This window comes from Lepus europaeus, chromosome 2 (genome assembly GCF_033115175.1).
Source record: "Lepus europaeus isolate LE1 chromosome 2, mLepTim1.pri, whole genome shotgun sequence".
In the NCBI taxonomy this organism is placed as follows: domain Eukaryota; kingdom Metazoa; phylum Chordata; class Mammalia; order Lagomorpha; family Leporidae; genus Lepus; species Lepus europaeus.
In genome coordinates, this window is record NC_084828.1 from 28,544,568 (window position 1) to 28,568,577 (window position 24,010).

Below are 24,010 nucleotides of genomic sequence, written 5' to 3' on the forward strand. Positions count from 1 at the left end.
GCTTGTTTACAATATATGAGGGGAGTGTGCTCTTCTAAATATTTTAAGCCTAGATCACAAAATATATGTTGACATTAAAAAAGCTATCATTCAGCTACTATCTTATTTAACTACTATTAATTTCTAAGAAAAATATCTTTTAGGAACCACACATTAAGTTATGAAGAAGTTAAAAGATTTACTGGAATGCATGAGACCAGTCACTTTATTACTAAAAGCATTTTAACTAACTGTACTTTGTACTCAATAATCATTCATTTTAAAATCTCACCTGATTTGTCTATGCAATCCAGCTGCATTCACTTGAATTTTGCCAACAATGGATGAAAACTCCAGAGGGAATTTTGTCTAGCACATGCAGACACTTAGGGTGGAGGACAGGGTTCCTCTGGTATCTAATCTGTCAGCAGAGTCCTATAAAGCTCTAGAAGGTAAGCTTTCTGAAAGAAGATTTTGAGAGTCACACAGAGAACAAGTACATGATGAAAGTTTTGGTGGAGCAAGAAATTGATCAAGAACTGAGAAATCTGGGGGTTATTGTAGTGTAGCGATTATGACATTACTTGGGACTTCTGCTCCCCATGTTGGAGTGTTGGTTTGAGTGCTGACACCACTGCTTCTGATGTAGTTTCCTGTTAATGTATTCTGGGAGGCCGCAGATGATGGGTCAAGTTCTTGGACCCCTGCCACTCACATAAGAGATCTGGATGGATTTCCTGAGTTCTGACATCAGTGTGACGAAGACCTGGTTGTTGTGGGAATTTGTTGAGTGAACCAGCAGCTAAAAGATATGTCTCAGGGCTAGGATTGTAGCCCAGTGGCTCAACCCCACTTCCTCCCACATCCTCTCCCCACTAACTGCTCTGACACCAGCATCCATATCAGAATACCGTGCAAGTCCAGGCTGGTAGGTCTTGGAAAGCAGCAAAAGATGGCCCAAATACTTGCGCCCCCGTCATCTATGTAGGAGATATAGTTAGTTCCAGATTCCTGACTTTGGTCTGGCCCAGCCTGGCTATTGTGGGCATTTGGGGAGACATCCAGCAGATGGAAGTTCTGTCTCTCTTTGTCACTCTGCCTTCCAAATTAAAAAAATGAAGCTTAAAAATTTTAAAAAGAAAGAGTTCTTTCTGTCTCTTTGTCTCTCTCTCTCACTCTCACTCCACCTTTCATGTTGATGAAAAATAAATAAAAATTTTAAAAAATTGAGGAATTTCATTGTTGGCTTTTGTATCCATATTTATAATGAATTTTGAGAAAGGTTTCTATTTTCAGATTTATTTTTCTTCTAATAGAAATTAATGTTCCCATGATCTAATAATGATAAAAATTAATCATTTCACTTCTAAAAATTTACACAAATCATTGAAAGATTAATAATTACAAGGATCTCAATATTATAGTTTTTAAATATGCAGCTGAATATTCTTTTTAAAATAAATCATTTTCAGAGCTTCTAGTTTATAAGACAGCTAAAAAGATGAATGTATTTTTAAATTAGGTGAAGAATTGTTTATGAAATCCCCAGAGCCTAGGCATTAAAGGATGGGAGAGGGAAGTTGGAAAGTCACTGTTTTAATTTTTATTATTTGTCTCTATTTAATCCAGCCATCAGATTAAGTTTATGATTTAACTCACAAAAATACAAATAATTAAAGATAAAAATTTACTAAGAGAAACTATAATATCTGTTGTTTTTATGAAGATCTTTAAAAGGAGACAAATAGTCATTTGTCTAGGATAGCATGATCTTTGAACAATATAATGTTGGTAAACTAAATAATACAAGTAATTCATCATTAAATTATAGAAATGCAGAAACTCCAGTATGATTGGAAAAGATTGAGATGTTGACTTTTTAAGAGCAGTGTATGACATGCACGAGTAAAAGGATATGCATGTTTATTTACACACCGCTGCTTGACAAGTGAAACAGACTGCATACAGCTTTACATCTGGAAGATGGAACTGAGATAAGAGGTGTATCTCCTTTTGGTTTCAGAGAATAATTTCACTGATCACCTCACTTTGTCTTTGAGGCAGCTGTGTACACAGGGTCTGGTCCTGTGGAGGATGTGTTCTCTACCACCAGTAGAATGACAGTTCTTTTCATAACTGACACATCAGTGGCAAGAAGTGGCTTTAAAGCAAACTTCACTACTGGCTACCACTTGGGAATTCCAGGTAAGTGTCCTCGAGATCATGAATGACATCAACATTTGGAGCAAGGCTTGCTGCTAAGATACCCATTCTGCTTCATCTTAACAAGGTTTATCTTCCTTTCCTTATGTCTGTATGACCATTGCCTGAGTTTGTTCAAAGTTGGACTCCACAACATTATGCAGCCTGTTGACTTGCATTTTTCTAGTGTGTAAAGAGTCTTGAATTTTTCTTGCTAAAGCTGACAGTGTTTAATATTAAAAGTGGAATTTTTAGTCCTGTAAGGAAGGAGGATTTGATGTCATGTTCCCTTTACCAAGAGCCATTCAGAAAAGAACAGGGAGACAGGCAAGTGAGCTTTTGGGATGCCAAAACATCCAATTAAAAAGTGTAAAGTTACTGCAATAATTTGTTGGCATGAACAACTGTCTCACCCCGGTAATAAAATTATATCCATGGATATATATAGATAGATAGATAGATAGATAGATATAGATATATGCTTCATAAAGTTCATGGAAAATAGAATTAAATGACATTTCTTTTGGTGCAAAATATTTTGAAATCCATGCATTTGAGGGGTCTTCAAAGAGTTCATGGACTATGAATACAATAAAAACAACTGCATGATTTAAAATTTTTTTGCACCAAAGTAAAATTCTTAAAACAATATTTATTTATGAGAGTTAGAGAAACATACTAGAGAGAGAGAGAGGGAGAGAGAATGGGAGAGGAAAAGAGAGAGAGAGACTTCCTCCCATCCACTAGGTCAGTCCCAAATATCCAGAGTGACCCTGGGCCTGGCCAGGAGCTAAGGCAATGAACTAGGAACTCAATCCAGTCTCCCACGTCAGGGGCACAGATCCAACTATGTAGGTTATCACCTTCCAGATTCTGTATGAGCAGGAAGCTAGATTTGGGAGAGGAGTCAGACTCAAACCCAGTGGCTCCTAGGTGAGATGCAGATACCCCAATTAGCACCTTAATCACTAAGACAAACACCTGATACAATTTATCTTTCAATACCATTTAACTGCAAATGTTTTGAAGTACCTTCATATAAATGTGTGTATATATATCTTTACATTTTTATATTTAATTTTTGCATTCAAAAATCTGTGAGAATTTTTTTTTAAACTGGCTGTTTCCCTTAGACCTATTTTTCCAATACTACTGTTCCACAGTACAGTAGTTCTTCCTAGGTACAAACATGACAGAAAGACAAAATATATGTTAATTCCTCTGTTTCTATTTTCTGTAGAAGACTCTGCTTTTGTATTTCACCAAACGTAATAAAACTATGTAGAGTTGGATGACTGATACTCAGCTGGCTTATTATTCCCAATATGATTGGGTAATTAAATTATATTTATATCTGCTACTCCATTCACAATTATCCTAGATTTTTGGACCCTCCCCAGAAAGTTATGACTTTCAGTTTCACTGCTAATAAAAGATTGGCCTGGATTGGTCTACCCTCTGGCTCTGGAAATAAGCCACAACAGTTGTTATTAAAACTACTTAAGTAAAAGTAATCTCCATTCTATTTAGTATTGCTTTCAAAGTAACTATTGGTGGTAATGCAAATTAGTAATACCATTATGGAAGAAAGTATGTAGATTGCTCAAAAAAACTAAAAATAGATTCACCATATGACTACATCATCCTTCTGGGAATATATACAAAGAAAATGAAGTCCACATGTGAAAGAGATACATGTATACCCATGTTTATTGTAGCATTAACACAATAGAAAAGATTTAGAATCAACCTGGACATCCATCAATGGATAAATAAATAAAATGTGGCATATATACACATGGAATAATAATCATGAAAGGGATGGAATCCTGACATTTGCAACAAAATTGATAGATCTGGAAATAATTATGCTATGCAGAATAATCCAGACAGAGAAAGATAAATACCACATTTTCTCTCTTATGTGAAATCATATGCACACATACACACACACACATACAAACACATAACTCACACATGCAAAATGTTTGGTGCAGTGGTTAAGATTCAGCTTAAGATGCCCACATCCTGGATTTAAATGCTGCTTCCACTCGTAATCTCAGCTTTCTGCTAATGGATATCTCTGAGGCAGAAGGTGATGGCTCAAGTAGTTGCAACCTTCCATCCATGTGGGAGACCCAGAGTGAGTTCCAGGCTCCCAGCTTTGTCCTGGCCCAGCCCTCACTGTTGCAGGCATTTGGGTAGTAAAATAATGGTTGGACTCTCTGTCTCTGTCTCTGTATCTTTCTGTGTCTAAAAAATAAAAACAAATAAATAAGTAAACAAACACATAAATAACTTTCAAGAAAACACTACAAAAGAGTATGATCCATTGCTCTCAACATAGTAAAGATACCAGGGATATAATATAATATAGAGTCTCTTCATATGTTTTTGTCCTGTAACTAAATCTCAGTTACTACTATTATGTTACTTGTGCAATGAATTATTTCCTATAGAGAATCCACAACTGAGTCTTCTGTGACCATCACTGTGTGGTGAATATGTTGGGAGTATAGTTTCCCATTTCCTCCTGTTAATGGTACATATGCTAAAGAAGAGTAGATGGTAGTGGGATTGCAGTGATACAGTCTTTTCCTACTGGAACTTTTACACCAAAGATTTAAAAGAGATTATAGACATAGGGACTTGGCAGTAGAAGATAATCAAGTAGGAAATGGAAAAACATTGAGCTCAGATATATGTTAATCCTGGCATTCTCTTTAGGTGGTCATTTTAGGGAAAACTATATATAAGTTATCATAAATTATTTTCAAAATTTATGTGCTTCACTTATCTTCTGAGATGTTTTAGTGATACGTTCCAAGACATGCAAATGAAGTGTAACACATCATCTAACATTATTCTATCTCTTTCCTTTCTTAACACTTCCATTTGTATTGAAGTAAGTATAAGTAATATAATTTATTAAGATCAGTTTTCTATAAACAACTCTTCATTGCTTTTTCCCAATACTCAGATTCTTAATATGAAATTCAACAGTGCTTTTCAGGCAACTGTGGAAGTGGCAGCTGATTACATTTAGGAGTTTAGAGCCCTCCCCAAATTGTTTGCCATGTGCCTTAGAGGCCAATGTAGTTCCATTTAAAAGCAAGCATATGTTGACTAAATGAGGCAGGGCTACTGGAGACTTCATAAAAAGGAGATAGGGAATTTCAATTCTTAGCAATATTTCTTTTTCACTTTCTCACCACTAGCATAACACTATCAGAATGAGGTTTCAGAGTCCACAGAGATTGAAACTGTTGGATTAAAGACTTCTTAATGAAGCCAAATTACTATATGTTGCAAAGAATTGGAATCAAGTTTATGCATAAAGAAAGTTTAGAAGGAGTCTATTTATGCTTCCCCTCAGAGTTTATAATTTCTATTCACTTTAGCAACAATAGATCATTTTGTCCCATTCAGCATTTTTCTTACAATTCATTCAGCTTTCAGAAATGTTAACTATTTTTGTAGATTCATAGGCTAAAATTCTAATAGTTTTGGCTAGAACACAAAAGTGAACTATGATATTCAGATACTTTTGCATGCTTTGACTAAAGTGCTTTTATTCAGCTGTCTACCTTTCATTTCTCTCAATTAATGTGCACTTCTCTATCTCCATGTAGTCTGCTGACCACACTAGCAAAAGAAAAAGTTAATTGGAATTTATCTTTGATTTAGATTATTATTTTAATTTTAATAAGATAAAAAATAAGGAAATAATTTTAAAATAATTAGTGGTGACTAAAGTCTTATAAGTACATTAAGATACCTGATCATACACATGAAATTATAGTTGTCAATTTTACAAATAAACATATATTAACATACAGATTTAAAGCAGAATATATCAATAGCAACACATATACCTAATTTTAAGCCTTCCTGTTTTTTAAGGGAAAATTAGTACTAGAAAGATGAAAAGTATATGTACTATATAGTAAAGCTTACCTGTAGAGTACATAATTCTCTTTAATTAGTCATCTCACTAAGTGGAAAAATAAGTTTTTGAGAAACAAATTAATAATTACATTTACAGAAACTTTCCTAATCTATTTTATTTTGAGATACATAACCTAATTTTCTTATTGTATGTTTGTAAAAGCAACCAGCCATGTTTTCCTAGAAATATTTTTATTAAAGTAACTTAGATTTGAATTTAAAAATACAGGATTTTTTAAAGATTTATTTATTTATTTGAAAGTCAGAGTTACAGAGAGGCAGAGGTAGAGGCAGAGAGAGAGAGAAAGAGGTCTTCCATCTGCTGATTCACTCCCCAGATGGCCACAATGGCTGGTGTTGTGCCAATCCGAACACAGGAGCTTCTTCTGGGTCTCCAACATGAGTGCAGGGGCCCAAGGACTTGGGCCATCTTCTACTGCTTTCCCAGGCCATAGTAGAGAGCTGGATCGGAAGTGGAGCAGCCCGAACTTGAACCTGCACCAGTTTGGGATGCTGGCACTGCAGGTGGTGTCTTTACCCTCTAAGCCACAGTGCTGGCCCTAAGAAACTTTTAATGTTTAAATTAGTGTACAAAGAGCTCCAATTACAATTGTAAGAAACCAAGAAGAAAGGACTAAGTGTGGTTTTCTGTTTATCTGATTTTATGTGTTGGAAAGTAGCACAACTGGCACTTAGAAAAAGAATGTTAACTTAAAAGGTTTATCTAAAAAAAAAAAAAAGGTTTATCTAAGGGACAGTGCTGTGGCGTGATGGGTCCTGCGGCACCCACATCCTATATGGGCACCCATTTGAGTCCGCTGCTTCACTTCTGATCTGCTCTCTGCTGTGGTCTGGGAAAAACAGTACAAAATGGCCAAGTCCTTGGGCCCCTGTACCCATGTGGGAGACATAGAAAAACTCCTGGCTTCAGATCAGCGTAGCTCCAGCCATTTGGCCATCTGTTTCTCTCTTTCCCTGTCCCTGCCTCTCTGTAACTCTGCTTTTCAAATAAAATAAATAAATCTTTTAAAAAAAAGATATTTGTTAAAAAGTTTATCGTAAATCTTACCATCTTTGCTTTTAAGAATATTATCAGTACTTAATTATCTTAATGGGACAACCAAGAATTTTTTAAATTATATATTTATTTGAGGGGCAGAGAGACAGAGAGTAATAGACAGAGAAGGAGAGAGTTCCAATCCTGTAGTTTACTCCCAAAATGCCACAATGTCCATCACTGGGCCTGGCCATTACTAGGGAATTCAGCCCAGGTCTCCCCTGTTGGTGGCAGGAACTCAATTACCCGAGCCATTATCACTGCCTCAAAAGGTGTGATTAGCAGGAAGCTGGAGTCAGAAGCCAGAGCTGGATATCGAACTCAGGTACTCTGGCATGGGACTTACGTATCCTAATCACTAGACTAAACTTCTGCTTCAAAGCTCATGTTTTTAAAATTATTTATTATTTACTTTATTTAAAAAGGCAGAGTGAGACAGACACTACGTAAGGGCCTGGGTCAAGCTGAAGATAAGAGCCTAGAACTAAATCTAGGTTTCTCGCTTGGGTGGCAGAGACCTGAGTGTTTGAGCCATCACCTGCTGCTTCTTAGGGTATGCATTAGCAGAAAGATGGAACCAAAGTGTAGCCAAGACTTGAACACAGCCACTCCAGTATGTGATACATTTTAAACACTGTGCCAACAACCCATTTTAACACTCACTTTGAAGTACTAAAATGTACAGGCAAGTATAGCATCAAAACAGTCATCATCTGTTCAAAGCTTCCACTAATTCAGTCACACACCTTGGCCCAATGGCTTAAGAATGATGGAAATACTGGCTGTGTTCCAATTTCCACTTTTTTCCTTTCCTTTTCCTCACAGCTCTGATGTTGGAAGACAGACATAAAGGAAAAATCTATTACACTGTAGATTTCTTTGGGATAGCAATGGATTGTGGCTCTCCACGAGCTATCGTTCTATATAATAAGGCTGTAGATTCTTCGGAGCACTCCTGCTCCTCCCTTTCCCCGACTACTGCCCTATAGGCACAGATAGTTCTTGTGCACTGCACAGATAATCTCATAATCCTGCTGAGCTCCTAATCCCCTCCACACTTTCATTTCTCTGTGCTAGAGCCCACTTGCTCTGATAGGCAGTTGCTATTCCATTTTTTCCCAATGCCTACAAGGCCAGCTTTCTGACTTCTGAATTCATCACGTAGGACTTGATCACCAATCAGTATGTGCTCACAAACTTACAGAAATTAAAGTTACCATATGTCATTTTTTTACTGTACTTCAATTAATCAAATATTTTTCCAAAACTAAGTAATGAAATCAATTTATTGGGTTTTGACCACCATAACGTGTTATGAACTGGGATGGGTAGAATGACGAATAGAATAGAATAGAATAGAATAGAATAGAATAGAATAGAATAGAATAGAATAGAACAGAACTGGATAGGATGGAATAGAAGTAAATTTTATTCAGCGACATGCACACAGACACACACACACACACCAACTGCCTCCAGATCTACCCAATCCCTGTGTGTTCCTTGTTCTAAAGGCTTGACTTAAAATTTCATACAAAGTCGTATTTTTTAAAAATCTGAAATCTCCAACACTAGTTCCACAGAAGCACCATCCCTTGTAACTAATTCTGCAGCTCTCCTATACTAAACTCTCAGCAGGAGAGTGGGATGCTGACCTCACTTTTAAGCAACCTGGCATGAATTGTTTCTTCTTACAGCCTCCCACAAGTAGCTTGCAGGATGACACCATTCTCCCCTCACCCACATGTAGGTGTCTCCCTCTAGGACTGTATTCTGTCATTTTTTAGAAAAATATTCTAAATTTCCGTTTTTAATTGCTGGACATGATGATGGTATTAGTAGTTGCTAGACAAGTCTTTTTTTTTTTTTAAGTACATGTTGTATGACCACGTTTAGCACTTCTCTTTAGATTGTGACAGTATTTATCAATGCTGTCCGATCTGGAACTATAACCTTGATTCTAAAACAAGAATGATTCTTTTTACAAGTAGCATAACGTTAGATCATCATGAATTGAGAAAATTTTCAAAGGGGATTATTGTGACTCATTTTTGAAATGATTTCAATTTGAATTGTATTTCCTTCAAAATAATGTGAAGTTACATTATGGTATGATTAGTTTTGCTAATAGTTTCCTTATCAAGGGCTTTTGCTTTCACATAATGATTGTCCATGTCCTGTGTAGGAGATAAAATATTAAATCCATCCACACCCAGCCCCTGTCTCTTTCTCAGGGGACCCCAATCCTATGCGTTCCTCAAGCAATTCCTAGTATCCTTTCAGCATTAGCTATCCTTCCTAAGCCATTGATCATAAAATACCTTGAGGGAAGCAATCCTCTCTCTCCCACTGATATGAGAGTTCTCCCAGGACAAAGTACTTAAGATCAAACAAGACCAGGAAATATTATTCTCTACTCCATCTAAACAGTGAGTATTTCCAGTAGGCCTCTTTTTGTGCAACTCATATTCTGGAAACAACCACCAACTGCCTCCAAATATATCTAGTTCCGTTTTATCCCACTTTTTTTTCATTTTCCTTCTGTTTCTTGTGTGCCAAACTTATTTCCAGGCTTCCAACGCTGCTCTCCTTGTTTGGAGCTCCAATTTCAGCCTGCTATTGCAGGCCTCCTGTTTCTTTGTGACCACTCTTTCCTAGCTTACCAAGTTTTAATTGAATCCACTGTTACAACCTAATCCAACCCTGGTCCTGTTAAAAGACAAGTTCCACATTTCTATATAACAAAAGTTTGAAAAATGATCAGGCCACTAGGTTGCTCTATGCTTGAGTGAAATTACAATGGCTGTTGCTTATATGTTCCTTTGCAATGGGGGAATTTATTTAAGAGATGCAAAGATTAACAGTGTGAGATGTCTCCAAAGAACCTTAGCTCCATGTTGGAACTTCCCACAATGGTGTGTGAAGGAGATGCCTTCAGTTTTATCCATGTTCCTTTAAAGCAACGTGACTGTCTTTGGCACTAATTCTGAGGTATTCTGACTAATTAAGTGCATGATGCTGTTCAATATCAAAGCTATCTTCACAGTGGGCTGTGGCAAAGGATTATTTCTCAAGAAGTGAAAAAAAAGAATGGGCCCTCCAAAATCATCAGTTTGTAGTATCTTTATCTTATACAATAAATACATATTTTTTCCTCCATAGAGCCCTGCCAGGAAGAGAGCTTTCAGTGTGAAAATGGAGAGTGTATTCCCTTATTGAATCTCTGTGATGGTCACCCACACTGTAATGATGGCTCAGATGAAGCAAACTGTGGTATGTTTTGTTATCTGCAAAGCAGTCTTATCACCTTTGACTCTACATTTGGATTCTACAAATAGGAAAGGAAGATTATGAGTGTGTATCAATACATGTGCTGATGACTGGGGGCATGGACATCTTCTAATGGCTCCAGCTCCTCTGTGCCCTGTCTGGTTAGAAGAGTCAACATGTAGGTCTCTGTGTTTTATTTGTCTCACTTTGGGTATATTGAAAAAGTGAGATTTTATTTTTTCCTTAGAGTATGTAGGTGTAGTTTGAAATATAATTTTGGTAGATTTAATTTTGCTCTTTCATACAATTATAAAAGTTGAAAACAGAAATATACAAGATCATCATGCATCAATACATGAAGTTATTCATGAAGAGCATCTTTTATAAACTTAGTCTCTAAATGAATGAAAATTCAAGTTCAGAAACAACTTAAGTAGACATTTTTCACCTCTATTTGCTTCAAAATGTGTGTAATAGGATAGAGAATTTGATAAAACTAAACAGCAAAAGGGTGAGCACAAAGTAAATAATTTCTGAAATAGGAAGAAACTAAGTGTATAAGATAAGCTCACCATGATTAACTTCACTTTCTGCTTGTTTGCTGCATGGATGCAGGATGAACTTGCATATTTCTATCTTTCCAATTTTTATAGTTATTTGAAAGGTCAAAGTTAAATCTACCAAGCATATATTTCAACCTAGGCCTTCTAATATACTGTAAGAAAATCTACAATCTCTAAACTCTAAGAGAACACTGCATATTTAGAGACCATTACTTACTCTTATCAACTTAGTTCTAAATGGTCTTCTGTGTGATATAATCTCATTGCTGTGACTTCGTAATTCTTCTAGTGTTAGTGTTTTTTGAAAGTTTGTTATAGATTATAGATTAAGAGATCACAACTGTATATAGTTATAAGGAATAAAGCAATTGGATGTTATTATGTATTTATGCAATGTGGAATGATTCTCCACAGAGCCCTGCCAGGAAGAGAAATTTCAGTGTGCAAATGGAGAGTGTATTCCCTTAGTAAATCTCTGTGATGGTCACCCACGCTGTAATGAAGGCTCAGATGAAGCTCGTTGTGTTACGTTTTATTACTTGCGAAACAGTTGTATCACTTTGACCATACATTTGTATTCTACAAATTCTTCTCATTGACAGATTACAATTAGCCTAACAATTAGCTTATTTGTTATTTTTAAGTTGTACCTTTTTTCAATTTTGAGGAGATGTGAAAGTTACTTTCTTGGTATTTTTTAAATATGCAATATATTAATATATTACTGGCAAGTACAGTCACATGGTGCACAGTAGATCTCAGAAAAACTATTCCTCCTGTCTACCTAAACCTTGTACCCTTAGACATAACATCCCTCTGCTGCAACTCTCCAGTCTGGTAACTACCACTCTTCTTTGCATCTGCAGTACGTCTTTTCAATGGCACAACAGACCATGATGGTTTGGTGCAGTTCAGAATTCAGAGTGTATGGCACGTAGCTTGCGCTGACAACTGGACCACCCAGATTTCAAATGATGTTTGTCAGTTGCTTGGGCTGGGGTGAGTAATTCTGCTAAACTCTCTTTTAAAAGATTCTCAAACTCTTCTGTTGATATCAACTTGTGTTTATTAGGAAATTCAACATTTATCAAATGTATGAATTTGTAAAATGTCCATGAGCAAAAGAACATAAAAGCCATGAATAGCCCCAATTTCAAATAATAAGCACTGTTATAATCTTTTATAAATGATATACAAATATAAATAGATCACGTTTATAAATAATGCATAAATATTAGTATATCCAAGGGCAGACATTGCAGCACAACATTTAAGATATTGATTGGGACTTCCACATCCCATATGGAAGTGCCTGGTTCAAGTTCCAGCTTCTCCAATTCCAATCCAGATTCCTGCTAAGGCCAACCCTGTGAGGCCTCAGGTGATAGCTGAAGTAGTTTGGGCCCTGCCCACATGAATTTTCTGGCTCCCAGTTTTGACCTGGATCAGACCTGGTTGTTTCAGGCATATGAGGAGTGAACAGTAGATGGAAGACTTTTATTTTTATTTCTCTCTCTCTCTCTCTTGCCTTCTATATAAATAAAAATAAATTTTTATAATTATCATATTATTAAAATATTAAATATTATAATCTGTTGTTAACCTTACATCAGCATTTTTCATATTTTTAATATATTTTCCAGATTATCACTTTTTAGGAAAAGGAAATAAAGTCAATTCTGTACCCATAGTGGGGCGTTGATTCCAGGACATTCATGGATAACAAAATACAAAGGTGTCCTAGTCCCTTATATATTTGCATTTGAAATACGTGAAACTCGTATACCTTAAATAAAATTTAGAAAAAGAAAACGCATATTATGAAAAAAAATTCTCAGTATTTTAATACAACCTATGCATATCCTCTGTGTACTTTAACTCATCCCTAGATTAATAATATTACCTAGTACAATGTAAACGCTTTGTAAATACTGGTTATACAGAATTGTTTGGGGAATCATGACAAGACGTAATATCTTTATTTGCTCAGTAGGGACACTACTACAAATATTTTCAATTTGTAGTTGTTTTAATCCAGGAATAAATAACCCACAAATATGGCAGAATAACTGTATTCCATTTTTACTATATCCTAATACACATTACTAGTCATAATGGTATTGCAGATAGATAGATGTGTGCATATACATCTATCTTTGCACCATGTTTACAACAGTTCTGAAAAATTTGAAGACATACAACTGTTGTGTAAAAGGACATGAAAATTTAAGGCTTTCCCAAGAAGGGTAATGCAAATAAAGATTCCAGTTCATCACTCACCAACAATGCGTTGCACCTCCACATCTAAATTCAGCGTCTAGTACATCAAATATGTAGGTTCATCATATTAAAGTTTTACCTTTCTATCTCAAAAATAGTGAGGGAAAAATGGAAGGTAATACGTAAAAATAATTTATTTCTCTCACATTTTATAATCTGTTAACTCTAACTCACCATTCTAATCATTTGGAATTCATGATTTTGAAGACTGGGATTCCCAAACATATTAGGTCACATGTAGATTTTTCCATGACTTATAGCAATATATCATTTACTAGGTTTCTGTCATATTAAATTATGAGGTCTATAAAGATATCAACTATGATTATTGTATTGATTATCACCTTGCTAACACTTAATTTAATTATTATATCATAAATAGGTGCTAAATATTCATTAAATAATAAATTATTATGTTATGAAGGGTCTTCAAAAAGTTTATGAAGAATAGAATACATAACATGAGAATAGATAACAATTGTGTTAATCATGCATTTGCTGTGAATTGAACATGCTAATAAATTCCTTTTAAAAAGTTCATGGAAAATGCATATTATGAAAATGTTATGCATGAGTTTCAAAAATGTTTTGCATTGAAGCAAGTTTATCTCTTAATTCTACTTTCCATAATATTTTTCAACATCCTAGTTCATACATATGTACATATAAATGTATCTAGATATTTAGATATATTCCAACATTATCTTTTCTTTTTCCCCTGAAATGGCAATCAATTTTTAATTTCTTCTAAGTTCTTTAAAGTAACAGAGTAAAATAATCCATGCATTGCTGAATATTTGCATTTATCTTCCACATTTGGTAGTTATTACAACTATTTGTACCTCATCAAAATCAATCTAACATTTTTTCTCTACAAGAATATCTTCTGGCCGGCGCCGTGGCTCAACAGGCTAATCCTCCGCCTTGCGGCGCCGGCACACCGGGTTCTAGTCCCGGTCGGGGCACCGATCCTGTCCCGGTTGCGCCTCTTCCAGGTCAGCTCTCTGCTGTGGCCAGGGAGTGCAGTGGAGGATGGCCCAAGTGTTTGGGCTCTGCACCCCATGGGAGACCAGGAGAAGCACCTGGCTCCTGCCATCGGAACAGCGCGGTGCACCGGCCGCAGCGCGCTACCGCGGCGGCCATTAGAGGGTGAACCAACGGCAAAGGAAGACCTTTCTCTCTGTCTCTCTCTCTATCACTGTCCACTCTGCCTGTCAAAAAAAAAAAAAAAAAAGAATATCTTCTATGACTAGTGATTCATATAATTAAACATCATGATACATAAAATTTTAAGATGTGCTTCAAAGTATTTTTTAATTTTTAGATCACAAAATATATTTTCACTAGAAATAGCATTATACACATCAGCTGAATTTGTACTGTAGTCCATCAAAGATGTTTAATTCTATTGGAATGAAAGAATTATGTTGTATATTAAAACTCAAGATAGACCTGAGCACTGTGTACAATTATTTTCCCACAGGAATATGCCTGGAAGTCACACTCAGGGTGCCAGGGCTGCCCCCATAACTTCTTGCAATTAGATTGAAACTTGCAGTTTCTTTTTTCTTCTCAATACATTCTAAGTGGGAACAATTCCAAGCCTCATCCAAGCGGTATCAGTCTCATCAGAAAGGCAATCCCTATCAAAAGCCAAGGAAGTGAGTTTTCTTATCCATCACATAAATGATCTTCAATTAGGTTTATGTGTATTAGGAAACTTCCTGTCTGTTTTACATATGTATGAGAGAGTGCATGTATTGTGTGAGAGAGTGTGTGTGTGTGTACATATGTGTGTGTGTGTGTAGTTATCCCTTGGAATCTACACAGGATTGCTTCCTGAATCCCCTGCAAATACCAATCTCTGTGATGCAAAAGTCCATTTCATGAAGTGGTATAGTATTTGCATGTAACCTGTTCACATAATCCTGTAAACATTAAATTTCTTATAGATTACTTGTAATACTTAAGATTGTGTAAAAGCTAAGAAAATATTAATACTTGTTGAGGGAATGATGACATATTCAGTACACATAATTTATTTTACAATTTTTTTTTATCTATGGGTGTTTAAATTTAGGAATATGGAACCCACAGGAATAAAGGGCAGACTGTGTGTGCTTTCTTTATTTTTTTAAATGTTGTAGTTATACACCAACAGGTTTATTTGAACTCCAAGAGAGGACTGGGAGGAGGGCAGTTTATCAAGGAACAGACTACCATGTACACACAGTAGCATGCACACAAAGACACACACATTGTTAAAGAAGCCAAGAAGCTGAAACCCACCCCTTAAGCAATGCTTTGAAAATAAAAACCTAAAGTATCCAGTTTGGTAACTGTGCATATTGCCAGAGTAAAATAAGATTCTGTTAAGAGTAAATGGAGATCAGAATTGGAATGAGTAGCTGGGAACTGGGACGGAACCCCTGATGGGAACCCTAAGGGAAGAGAACTCAATGAATGGTTCCTTTGCAGAGCTAAGGAAATTACTCCATTTGTCCAGAAGAAAGAATCAGTTGCTCTCTTTGGACATTGCTTACTAAATGGCATGTATTATGCTTAAACCAATACCAAAAATCCTGCCTGCAGAAACTATATCCTAATAAAACATGTGCATCATTGAAGTCTATCTAAGGATGCACCTTAATTGTATTAGTATCACTCAATTCCCAAGTTTTCAGCTTTCATTACTTCTCCATCAATGTTAGTTTTTCTTAAACAGGCTGAAGAACCCCTTCTCAATGTAGGAGATTTTCAGATATAAAGAGTCTTCAAGAGGTTGGGTAACAGGAGGAACAGTAATTTTTGCTAAAGAGTTAACGAAACTCTGAAATGGATAATTGTTCATTCTGATTTCAATTAATGCATCAGTAAGTGGCATTGATTTCAGGTTTCTACATTAATGTTGATTTTAGTTCAAGATCCACTCCATAGAGATGAAGCCCTAGGAAATCATTTGTCAAAGAAGCAATGCTGAGGAGCAGCTTTATAGACTTGGGGATTTTGTAAAGATTAAGCTAAAGAGATTTGTGACTTGACCTTGTTTCCACAACTGATGCATTTGAATGTCCTTGGTGATTGGTTTTCACTGCCGAGGAGCTTTGTGTCCTAATTCACCGTATTTTGGAGCATCCTCAAATGATTATAAACATAGACATTCTTTACATTGTTGTTTGTGAAATATAACTATGTTTTCTTGTAGATTATATGGGGCTAAGGGCAGTCATTCTTTACAAGGTCAAAATAATCAATATTTTGCTTTGATAGAAATGTTGCTTTCAATGTTTTGAATAATATCTCAAGGATATAGCATAGTACTGTATTTGTATGACATAATGTATTGAAAAGGAAACATATAACTTTACTTCATTTTACATATTTATGTAATATTAGTATATTACATAAATGTTATATACAAATAATAACACATTGTAAGTATATATAAATAAATATATAAAATATGTTGGTTATTCCTGGATCAGAAAGGTAAGCATTAGTGATGATATCATTTGTTCCATTAGTAAGACACAATCTTTGTTTTAAGAGTTTATGTGACAGGGATTAATAAAGCATAGAGGACCGGCGCCGTGGTTCACTTGGCTAATCCTCCGCCTGCGGTGCTGGCACCCTGGGTTCTAGTCCTGGTTGGGGCGCTGGGTACTAGTTCCAGTTGCTCTTCTTCCAGTCCAGCTCTCTGCTGTGGCCTGGAAGGGCAGCGGAGGATGGCCCAAGTACTTGGGTCCCTGCACCCGCATGGGAGACTGGGAGGAAGCACCCGGCTCCTGGCTTCAGATCGGCGCAGCGCCAGCCGTAGCCGCCATTAGAGGAGTGAACCAACGGAAGGAAGACCTTTCTCTCTCTCTCTCACTGTCTATAACTCTCTCTCTCTGTCTCTCTCTCTCACGGTCTAACTCTGCCTGTCAAAAATAAAAATAAAAATAAAAATAAAAATAAAAATAAATAAAGCATAGATAATTAAAAAATGAGATTAATGCAATGTTATCAGTAGAAACTAATATTTTGGCCAGTTCAGAGAAGGGTTCTAGAAAATGGTCCAGGCTAAGTGGATGAAAGATAGCCCTATACAACTTTGTACTACTTGCTTACATGGTGTTTTTCCCAAAACAGATTTTATCCTCAAGTTCAGTGACCTCATTTCCTATGGGCCAGTGTCTTTCCAGTTGGAGATAGGGACAAAGAACTAGACTTTTAGTTTGTATAAAGCAAGTAATGCATACCACTGCCTTAGACACAGTGTTCTTGATGAAGGTCAGACACTTGCTTTCTTCAGAAATAAGTCAGGTAATCTCTTTAAAGACTTTAATCTTTGGGCCTGTGTTTATTAAATAGTCTCCACAGTGCTCTAGTAATTGAAAGAAAGTTAGAGCCTTAATGAGAATTTGTCTAGACTGGCGTATGGTAACTGAAAGAAAACTTAGTGAGTTTAAAATGATGTGTGTTTGGTACAGTGGAAAGTAATTTAGGAGTCAATTTATTAAAAAGGCACTGTAGTCTCTCAAGATTATTTATGCAGATAGGGTACAAAATGCAATTCCCCACAGATTCTAGTAAATCATGTGAGGCAGATTTCATCAGCCTTTCCTTCTTTTATATTAAAGATTTTCATTCCCTGCCATTTATAGGATGCATAAGCAAAAAGTACTTTAAATAGCATTTTTATGTATTTGATAAACGTGTGAAAGAAAACATTTTAGACTGATGCAAGAATAGACGTTAAAGAAATTTAAAATATTGATTTTAAATGATTTTCCTAGGAAAGCACTCCACCATATAACTGACCTAGTATATGAATGATGCAGTTGATTTGACTTGCTAAGCCTTCACAAGCTAGATATCATGAGCTTTGTGAAACTTTGTAGAACGTAGGAAATATTTATGTCTTAAAAACAGTTAAATATTTGGATCCTAAGAATGCAGCCAATGGAGGGTGACAGTTAAGAAGGTAGCATACGTCTTATCCAGTTAAGCTTCCACCTGCAACTCTAGCATCTCATATAGCTCCCTGCGAATGTGCCTGGGAAGGTAGCAGAAGGGCCAAAGCTTGTGCCCCTGCCACCTATGTGGGAGACCCGGATGGAATTCCTGGTTCCTGGCTTTGGGCTTCACAGCCCTGGCTATTGAAGCCATTTGGGGAGTGAACTAATGATGGAATACTAAATATATGATATAGTAATATGTTTCTCTATTAAGGTTAGGTAAGGTATACTGGTGGTTGTAATAATTACTGTAATATCAAAGGTGAACATAAATGGTGATTTTGTATCTGTGTAGCAACTACAAATGGGTACTGCTGATAATTAGTTGTTCATATTTGTATTGGAACAGAGATTAATAAAAATAAAGGTGTAATTATTTCGTATGAACCCCAGCACTCCTATTTGTTCTCATAGACTACCAAGGGCTCTATGACCTGAGCTCAGACGTTTTGGACCTGGCTAGACAGAAATGCAGAAGTCTTTGGTCTCTAACGAGGCTCCTGTGATTCTGATACAGAGGCCGTCTCATACTGAAGGAACATACCATTCTCGGCACAGAATTTGTATAAAACGTACCCGAGCTTTAGCAGTTTGATAGCGCCTGATTTTTTTTTAAACAAAACATCAAAAAAATTTTTTCTACCGCAATTTGATGTAAATGCTCTGTTGAAAATTATCTCTGACTTAATCCAGGGGTTATCTTATTTTGTTATTCTGACATAACTTTCTCTACCCCCAACAGACCAGAGCCTAATTGTAGAGTTTAGAAAGATCTTTTTCCAAAGGATATCTGTGGCTGTTTTCACCAACCACAAACTAATATTTTTTACTAGGAAAAAGCTCATTATGATTTTATCCACTAAGCATGTGAAGACATATTCCTGAGAATTAATATACCCTTTGATATGGAGTTTCACTGATTTTTATTAACAATTTTGGTAGAATTCTTTTTATCTTTAATTCAAATTTGGCTTAACATTTTAATCAGTATTTTGGAACTATGGAAAGACTTGGGTTTCCAGAAATTACTAGGAATATAATTATACAGACATTAGAGTAAGAAAATCCTTCTGATGTTTGGTATTTTCTTTTTTTGGCAATGTATAGATTGTTACATTAAAAAAAAAAAAAAACAAGAGTTTGTGTTTATACCACAGGCAATGACCTTTATCATTTTCTTAGCTACTGTTATTGAGATGGGAATGCCTTCTGTACTCTGAGACACAGACAGGTTAAGAATAGGAGAAAACTGAAATACTGTGAATTCATAATAAAACCTTCCTGTTCATTCTGTTTCTCCAACAGCTTAATCTGCAATTGGCCCTTTATATTCTAGGAAATCAAAGATTATTTTAAATAAAATTGACACAGTTTTATGGAATAATATTCTTTCTTCTCTCTCCTTTAATTTTTTTCAACCTCTTCCTTCTTCCATCTTTTTCTTTCTTCCTTATTTTGTCTTTTTTCTTCATATTTAACTATCTTTCTTTCTTTTTTCTTTCTTTCTTCCTTCCCTTTATTTCTTTCTTTCTTTCTTTCTCTCTTTCTCTCTCTCTCTCTCTCTCTCTTTCTTTCTTTCTCTCTTTCTTTCTTTCTCTTTTCTTTCCCAATATTTTCTTTCATTCACCCTTCTTCTCTTCATACCTATTTCCTTTCAAAAAGAAGTTGACTTATATGTGAAAAAGGGTATATGAAGGGATATAATAGGAACACTACATGAAAAAGCAATCCAAAGACACAGGAAGGAAAATCTACAGAAGGTTACTCTAATTACTAATGTATATGTCTGAGATTTCTGGAAATCCATGGAAAATGGAAAATACTAATAATTCTGTAACTTTCATTATGAGATTATATAAATGCTACCAGTTTTATAAGGAAAGGCAGATAGTGTTTGCACTGATTACTACAGGAAATTTCACACAAATTCTTATAAAGTAATAATACAGTGGAAAACATATGCCTTGAGAAAACTTTGTACCAAATATAGATGAGTGTGCCATCTGCCTCTTACTCTAAAATAAATAAACTCCAATAGCATCTGAGAAAGTAATGTTACAGTAGATCATGTTGTCCAAGGTGTCCAGATAATGTCCATTGAGCGTCTCTTTGACAATCTCCTTTAAGTATCACTTCTCTCAGTCATATTTTTGGTAGAAATGCCAGCAATTTGTTTCCTTCCTAACATCAGCACATCTGTAAAACAACAGAGAATAGCTACCAGAGTGACTCTCACTTCCCTCTTGCTGTTAACACAGTAGCTGCACAAAGAAGGAAATTAATTGGAGCTAAGATAATTTTAAATGTCAGGACCAGCAAATCTAAAATAAGTAAACTTACCAGTTTGTGAAGAATTATCTTAGGGCTAAGTGAGTGTCAGATACATTGCCATATCTGTTAAGTAGCAAGCCAGTAAGCAATTTAAATCTATCAAATTCATCCAAGACGTTTGTTTTGCCTAATCACTTTCATGTGATGACTCCTAGCTGGATGATCTTTGCCATCACATCCCTTCCATCCACCGTACCCTTGCCTATAAAATGCTCTCCCTCCACTACTACCCCACCAAATCAATCCTCTTCTTCCACTCCAATCTGAAAAGAAGGTGCATCCTTCTCCATAAAGCACTTTTTAGGATAATCCTACCTGGCTCTATTCATTACTTAAGCCTTTTGGGGTGTGAAATGAGCTACAGTGCCTGGCTGCAGTATTTGCAGCATACATTATTCTTTTTAGCTTTAGTGTGTCCAAAGGCTTTAAACATTGCTACCTAAGCTTCTGCTTCAGGGGAGAATTCTTATCAGAGCAAATACAGTCTGAGGAGTGAGACAAAAGAGAAGGGCCTGAAAAGAGAGGAAGAAGATTTAATACCATGCAAGTGGCTCTGGGATATCCTTTTTTCTTTCTCTTGAATTCACTTGAAAACATATTCTTATGCTCCATCTATGACCTCAACAATAATAATGGCTACATCTGTATGCTGCTTTTTTTCACATACAATAAAGTTCCTGAAGTCAGGGGAGCCCTTTGAGTGTGCATATCTCATAAAAATGATAATAAAGGTTTAGAAATAGGTGGCTAGAAGCACAAGTATGTCAACAAGGTAATGCTAAACAGTGTTTCTGTGTGATACCAAACATCCCTGATTTCAAACCGCTATGTAAATATGTGATGAACTTATCTCAATCTGCAGATCTAGAAGGTTTCAAGACTTAGAAAAACTAATTGTCCCAGAGTGCCTCTTGAAAAATTATCATCCAATTTCTTTGCACATACAGGAACGGAGGCAGGAAGCCCCTCAGTTGTGTGCATTAGATTTGGAACTTAATATATCACGTACTCTCTAACCAATTCGATTTTTCAGTAGTTCCAAAATTTTGTCTTTGAAATTGGTGATTTAACGGGATTGATAACCCTTTATTGTGTCAATAATTTTTTTTAAGATTTTATTTATTCATTTGAGGGGTAGAGTTACAGACAGTGAGAGGCAGAGAGAGAGAAAGAGAGAGAGAGAGAGAGAGAAAGAGAAAGGTCTTCCATCTGCTGGTTCACTCTCCAAATGGCCGCAATGGCTGGAACTGGGCCAATCCGAATCCAGGAGCCAGGAGCTTCTTCCAGGTCTCCCACATGGGTGTAGGGGCTCAAGGCCCTGGGCCGTCCTCTGCTGCTTTCCCTGGTGCATTAGTAGGGAGCTGGATCCGAAGTGCAGCAGTTGGGACTCGAACTGGCACCCATATGGGATGTTGGCACCACAGGTGGAAGGTTAACCTACTGTGCCATAGTGCAGGCCCCATTAATAATATTTCAATGTGTTTTCATTGCCTCATCTTTCTTGAGACAATGAATAGTTTGTTGTAACTTCTGCTACCTTGTATTCTGCTTCTTGTGCATACAAACTGGAATAACTTGTGCTCAGTTAGAAAAAGATGAGTCTGACTTGGCAAAATTTGAAATGCAAGTAGTCCATTTTGAATTAAACTCAAAATTTTAATATCTGCCACTGACAACTGGAAATTTTCATATAAACTGATGGTCACTATATAGTACTGTTAGGTTGTTAGTATCATTCATTTAATGTTTGTCTATATTTTGTTTCTAATTTCCAGAGAAATTAATAGATCTCTTCAAGTTCCTATCCAAGGGATAGGAAAGGAAAAATAGAGAGGAAATTGAAAAGTCTAGACTCTACATCTCTGAAATATATTAAGGAAACATCCTCCAAAATATTTGCCCACTACTGATGAGTTCCTAAAAACAGATTATCAGGTGGCTAGAAATCACCTTAGAAGTAAAAGAGCAGAGACCCCTGCAAGTAGAAGAAAACAACATTCTCTTTGGGCATCTATTTGGGTTTTCTGACAGCTAGAGAACTTGTTGTAACACAGAGCATGGGACCCTCAATCCAAGAGGTTCTGGTTCTTGGCATGGAGTGAGGCTAGAGAATTTGCATTTCTTTCTAAAAATTATTTGTTTGAGTTTTGAAAGGTAACAGGGGGAAAGAAAGAGAGAGAAAGAAGAGAAATCTCATTTGCTGGTTCATTTCCCAAATGCCCACAACTGTGGCTGGTTCAGGCTGAGGCCAGGAGTCTGAGAGTCAGTTCAGGTCCCTGGGTGGATGGAGGGGACCCAAACACTTGAGCCATCAATGTGCCTGTTGGGGTGTGCATTAGCAAGCAGCTGAGATCAGAAACAGAGGGCAGCCTCCAACCCACGCACTCCCATATTGGATGTAGGTATCTTAAGTGTGTCTCAACAACCACACCAAATGCCCATAACTGAGGGCTTTCACTTCTAAAGCAATTGCTGATAAGACTCAGGCTTCTTGCCTGGAACATTTGGACAGACAGGGCTGGGTCTGGTTAAAGCTAAGAACTGGGAACTTGATGTATGTCTCCTACACAAGTGGCAGAAACCTAACTAGTGGTGATGACCACTGCCTCCCAGGGTCTGCATTAGCAGGAAGTTGGAATCAGGAGCAAGAGCCGGAAATAATCCAGGCACCCCAACAAAGGACTTGGGAGGTTTTACCACTAAGCCAAAAACACATCCCTCACTCATATTTTTTTTTCTTTTTAATTTTTGACAGGCAGAGTGGACAGTAGAGGGAGACAGAGAGAAAGGTCTTCCTTTTTGCCGTTGGTTCACCCTCCAATGGCCGCCGCGGTAGGCGCGCTGCGGCCGGCGCACCGCACTGATCCGAAGGCAGGAGCCAGGTGCTTCTCCTGGTCTCCCATGGGGTGCAGGGCCCAAGAACTTGGGCCATCCTCCACTGCACTCCCTGGCCACAGCAGAGAGCTGGCCTGGAAGAGGGGCAACCGGGACAGGATCGGTGCCCCGACCGGGACTAGAACCCGGTGTGCCGGCACCGCAAGGCGGAGGATTAGCCTGTTAAGCCACGGCGCCGGCCCCTCAATCATATTTTTAAAATCCAAGATGAATGTGATGAATTCTACCAGAATCATCCTCAATGGTCAGTTTCAAAGTCCTCTGAAATCTATTTTGATCCTCAATCTGTCTTCTGTGAAAGTGTGAGTCCTTAAACATAGCCATTCTGCATTAGTGATGCCCTCACTACCTGGGTGTTACTGACCTTCTACATCCTTGGCTGCTTTTGAGTTTCTCATGCCCACTTTGTTTCCTACCTCTAGAAACTGCATTTACATAAACACTTAAATAAAATTATTCTTCTCTAACAAAACCAACAAGGTCCA

The 24,010-nt window shown here is 36.8% G+C and overlaps 1 protein-coding gene across 1 annotated transcript in view; it reads left to right on the forward strand.

Annotated features, from left to right (window-relative positions):
- TMPRSS15 (transmembrane serine protease 15) overlaps nucleotides 1-24,010 on the forward strand; it is a 134,632-nt gene that overhangs the window by 85,375 nt on the left and 25,247 nt on the right. Inside the window, exons 16-18 of the mRNA XM_062180224.1 lie at nucleotides 2,044-2,184; nucleotides 10,349-10,459; nucleotides 11,886-12,018. Of these exons, the coding sequence (XP_062036208.1) occupies nucleotides 2,044-2,184; nucleotides 10,349-10,459; nucleotides 11,886-12,018 (385 nt within the window). The remainder of the gene's footprint in view (nucleotides 1-2,043; nucleotides 2,185-10,348; nucleotides 10,460-11,885; nucleotides 12,019-24,010) is intronic.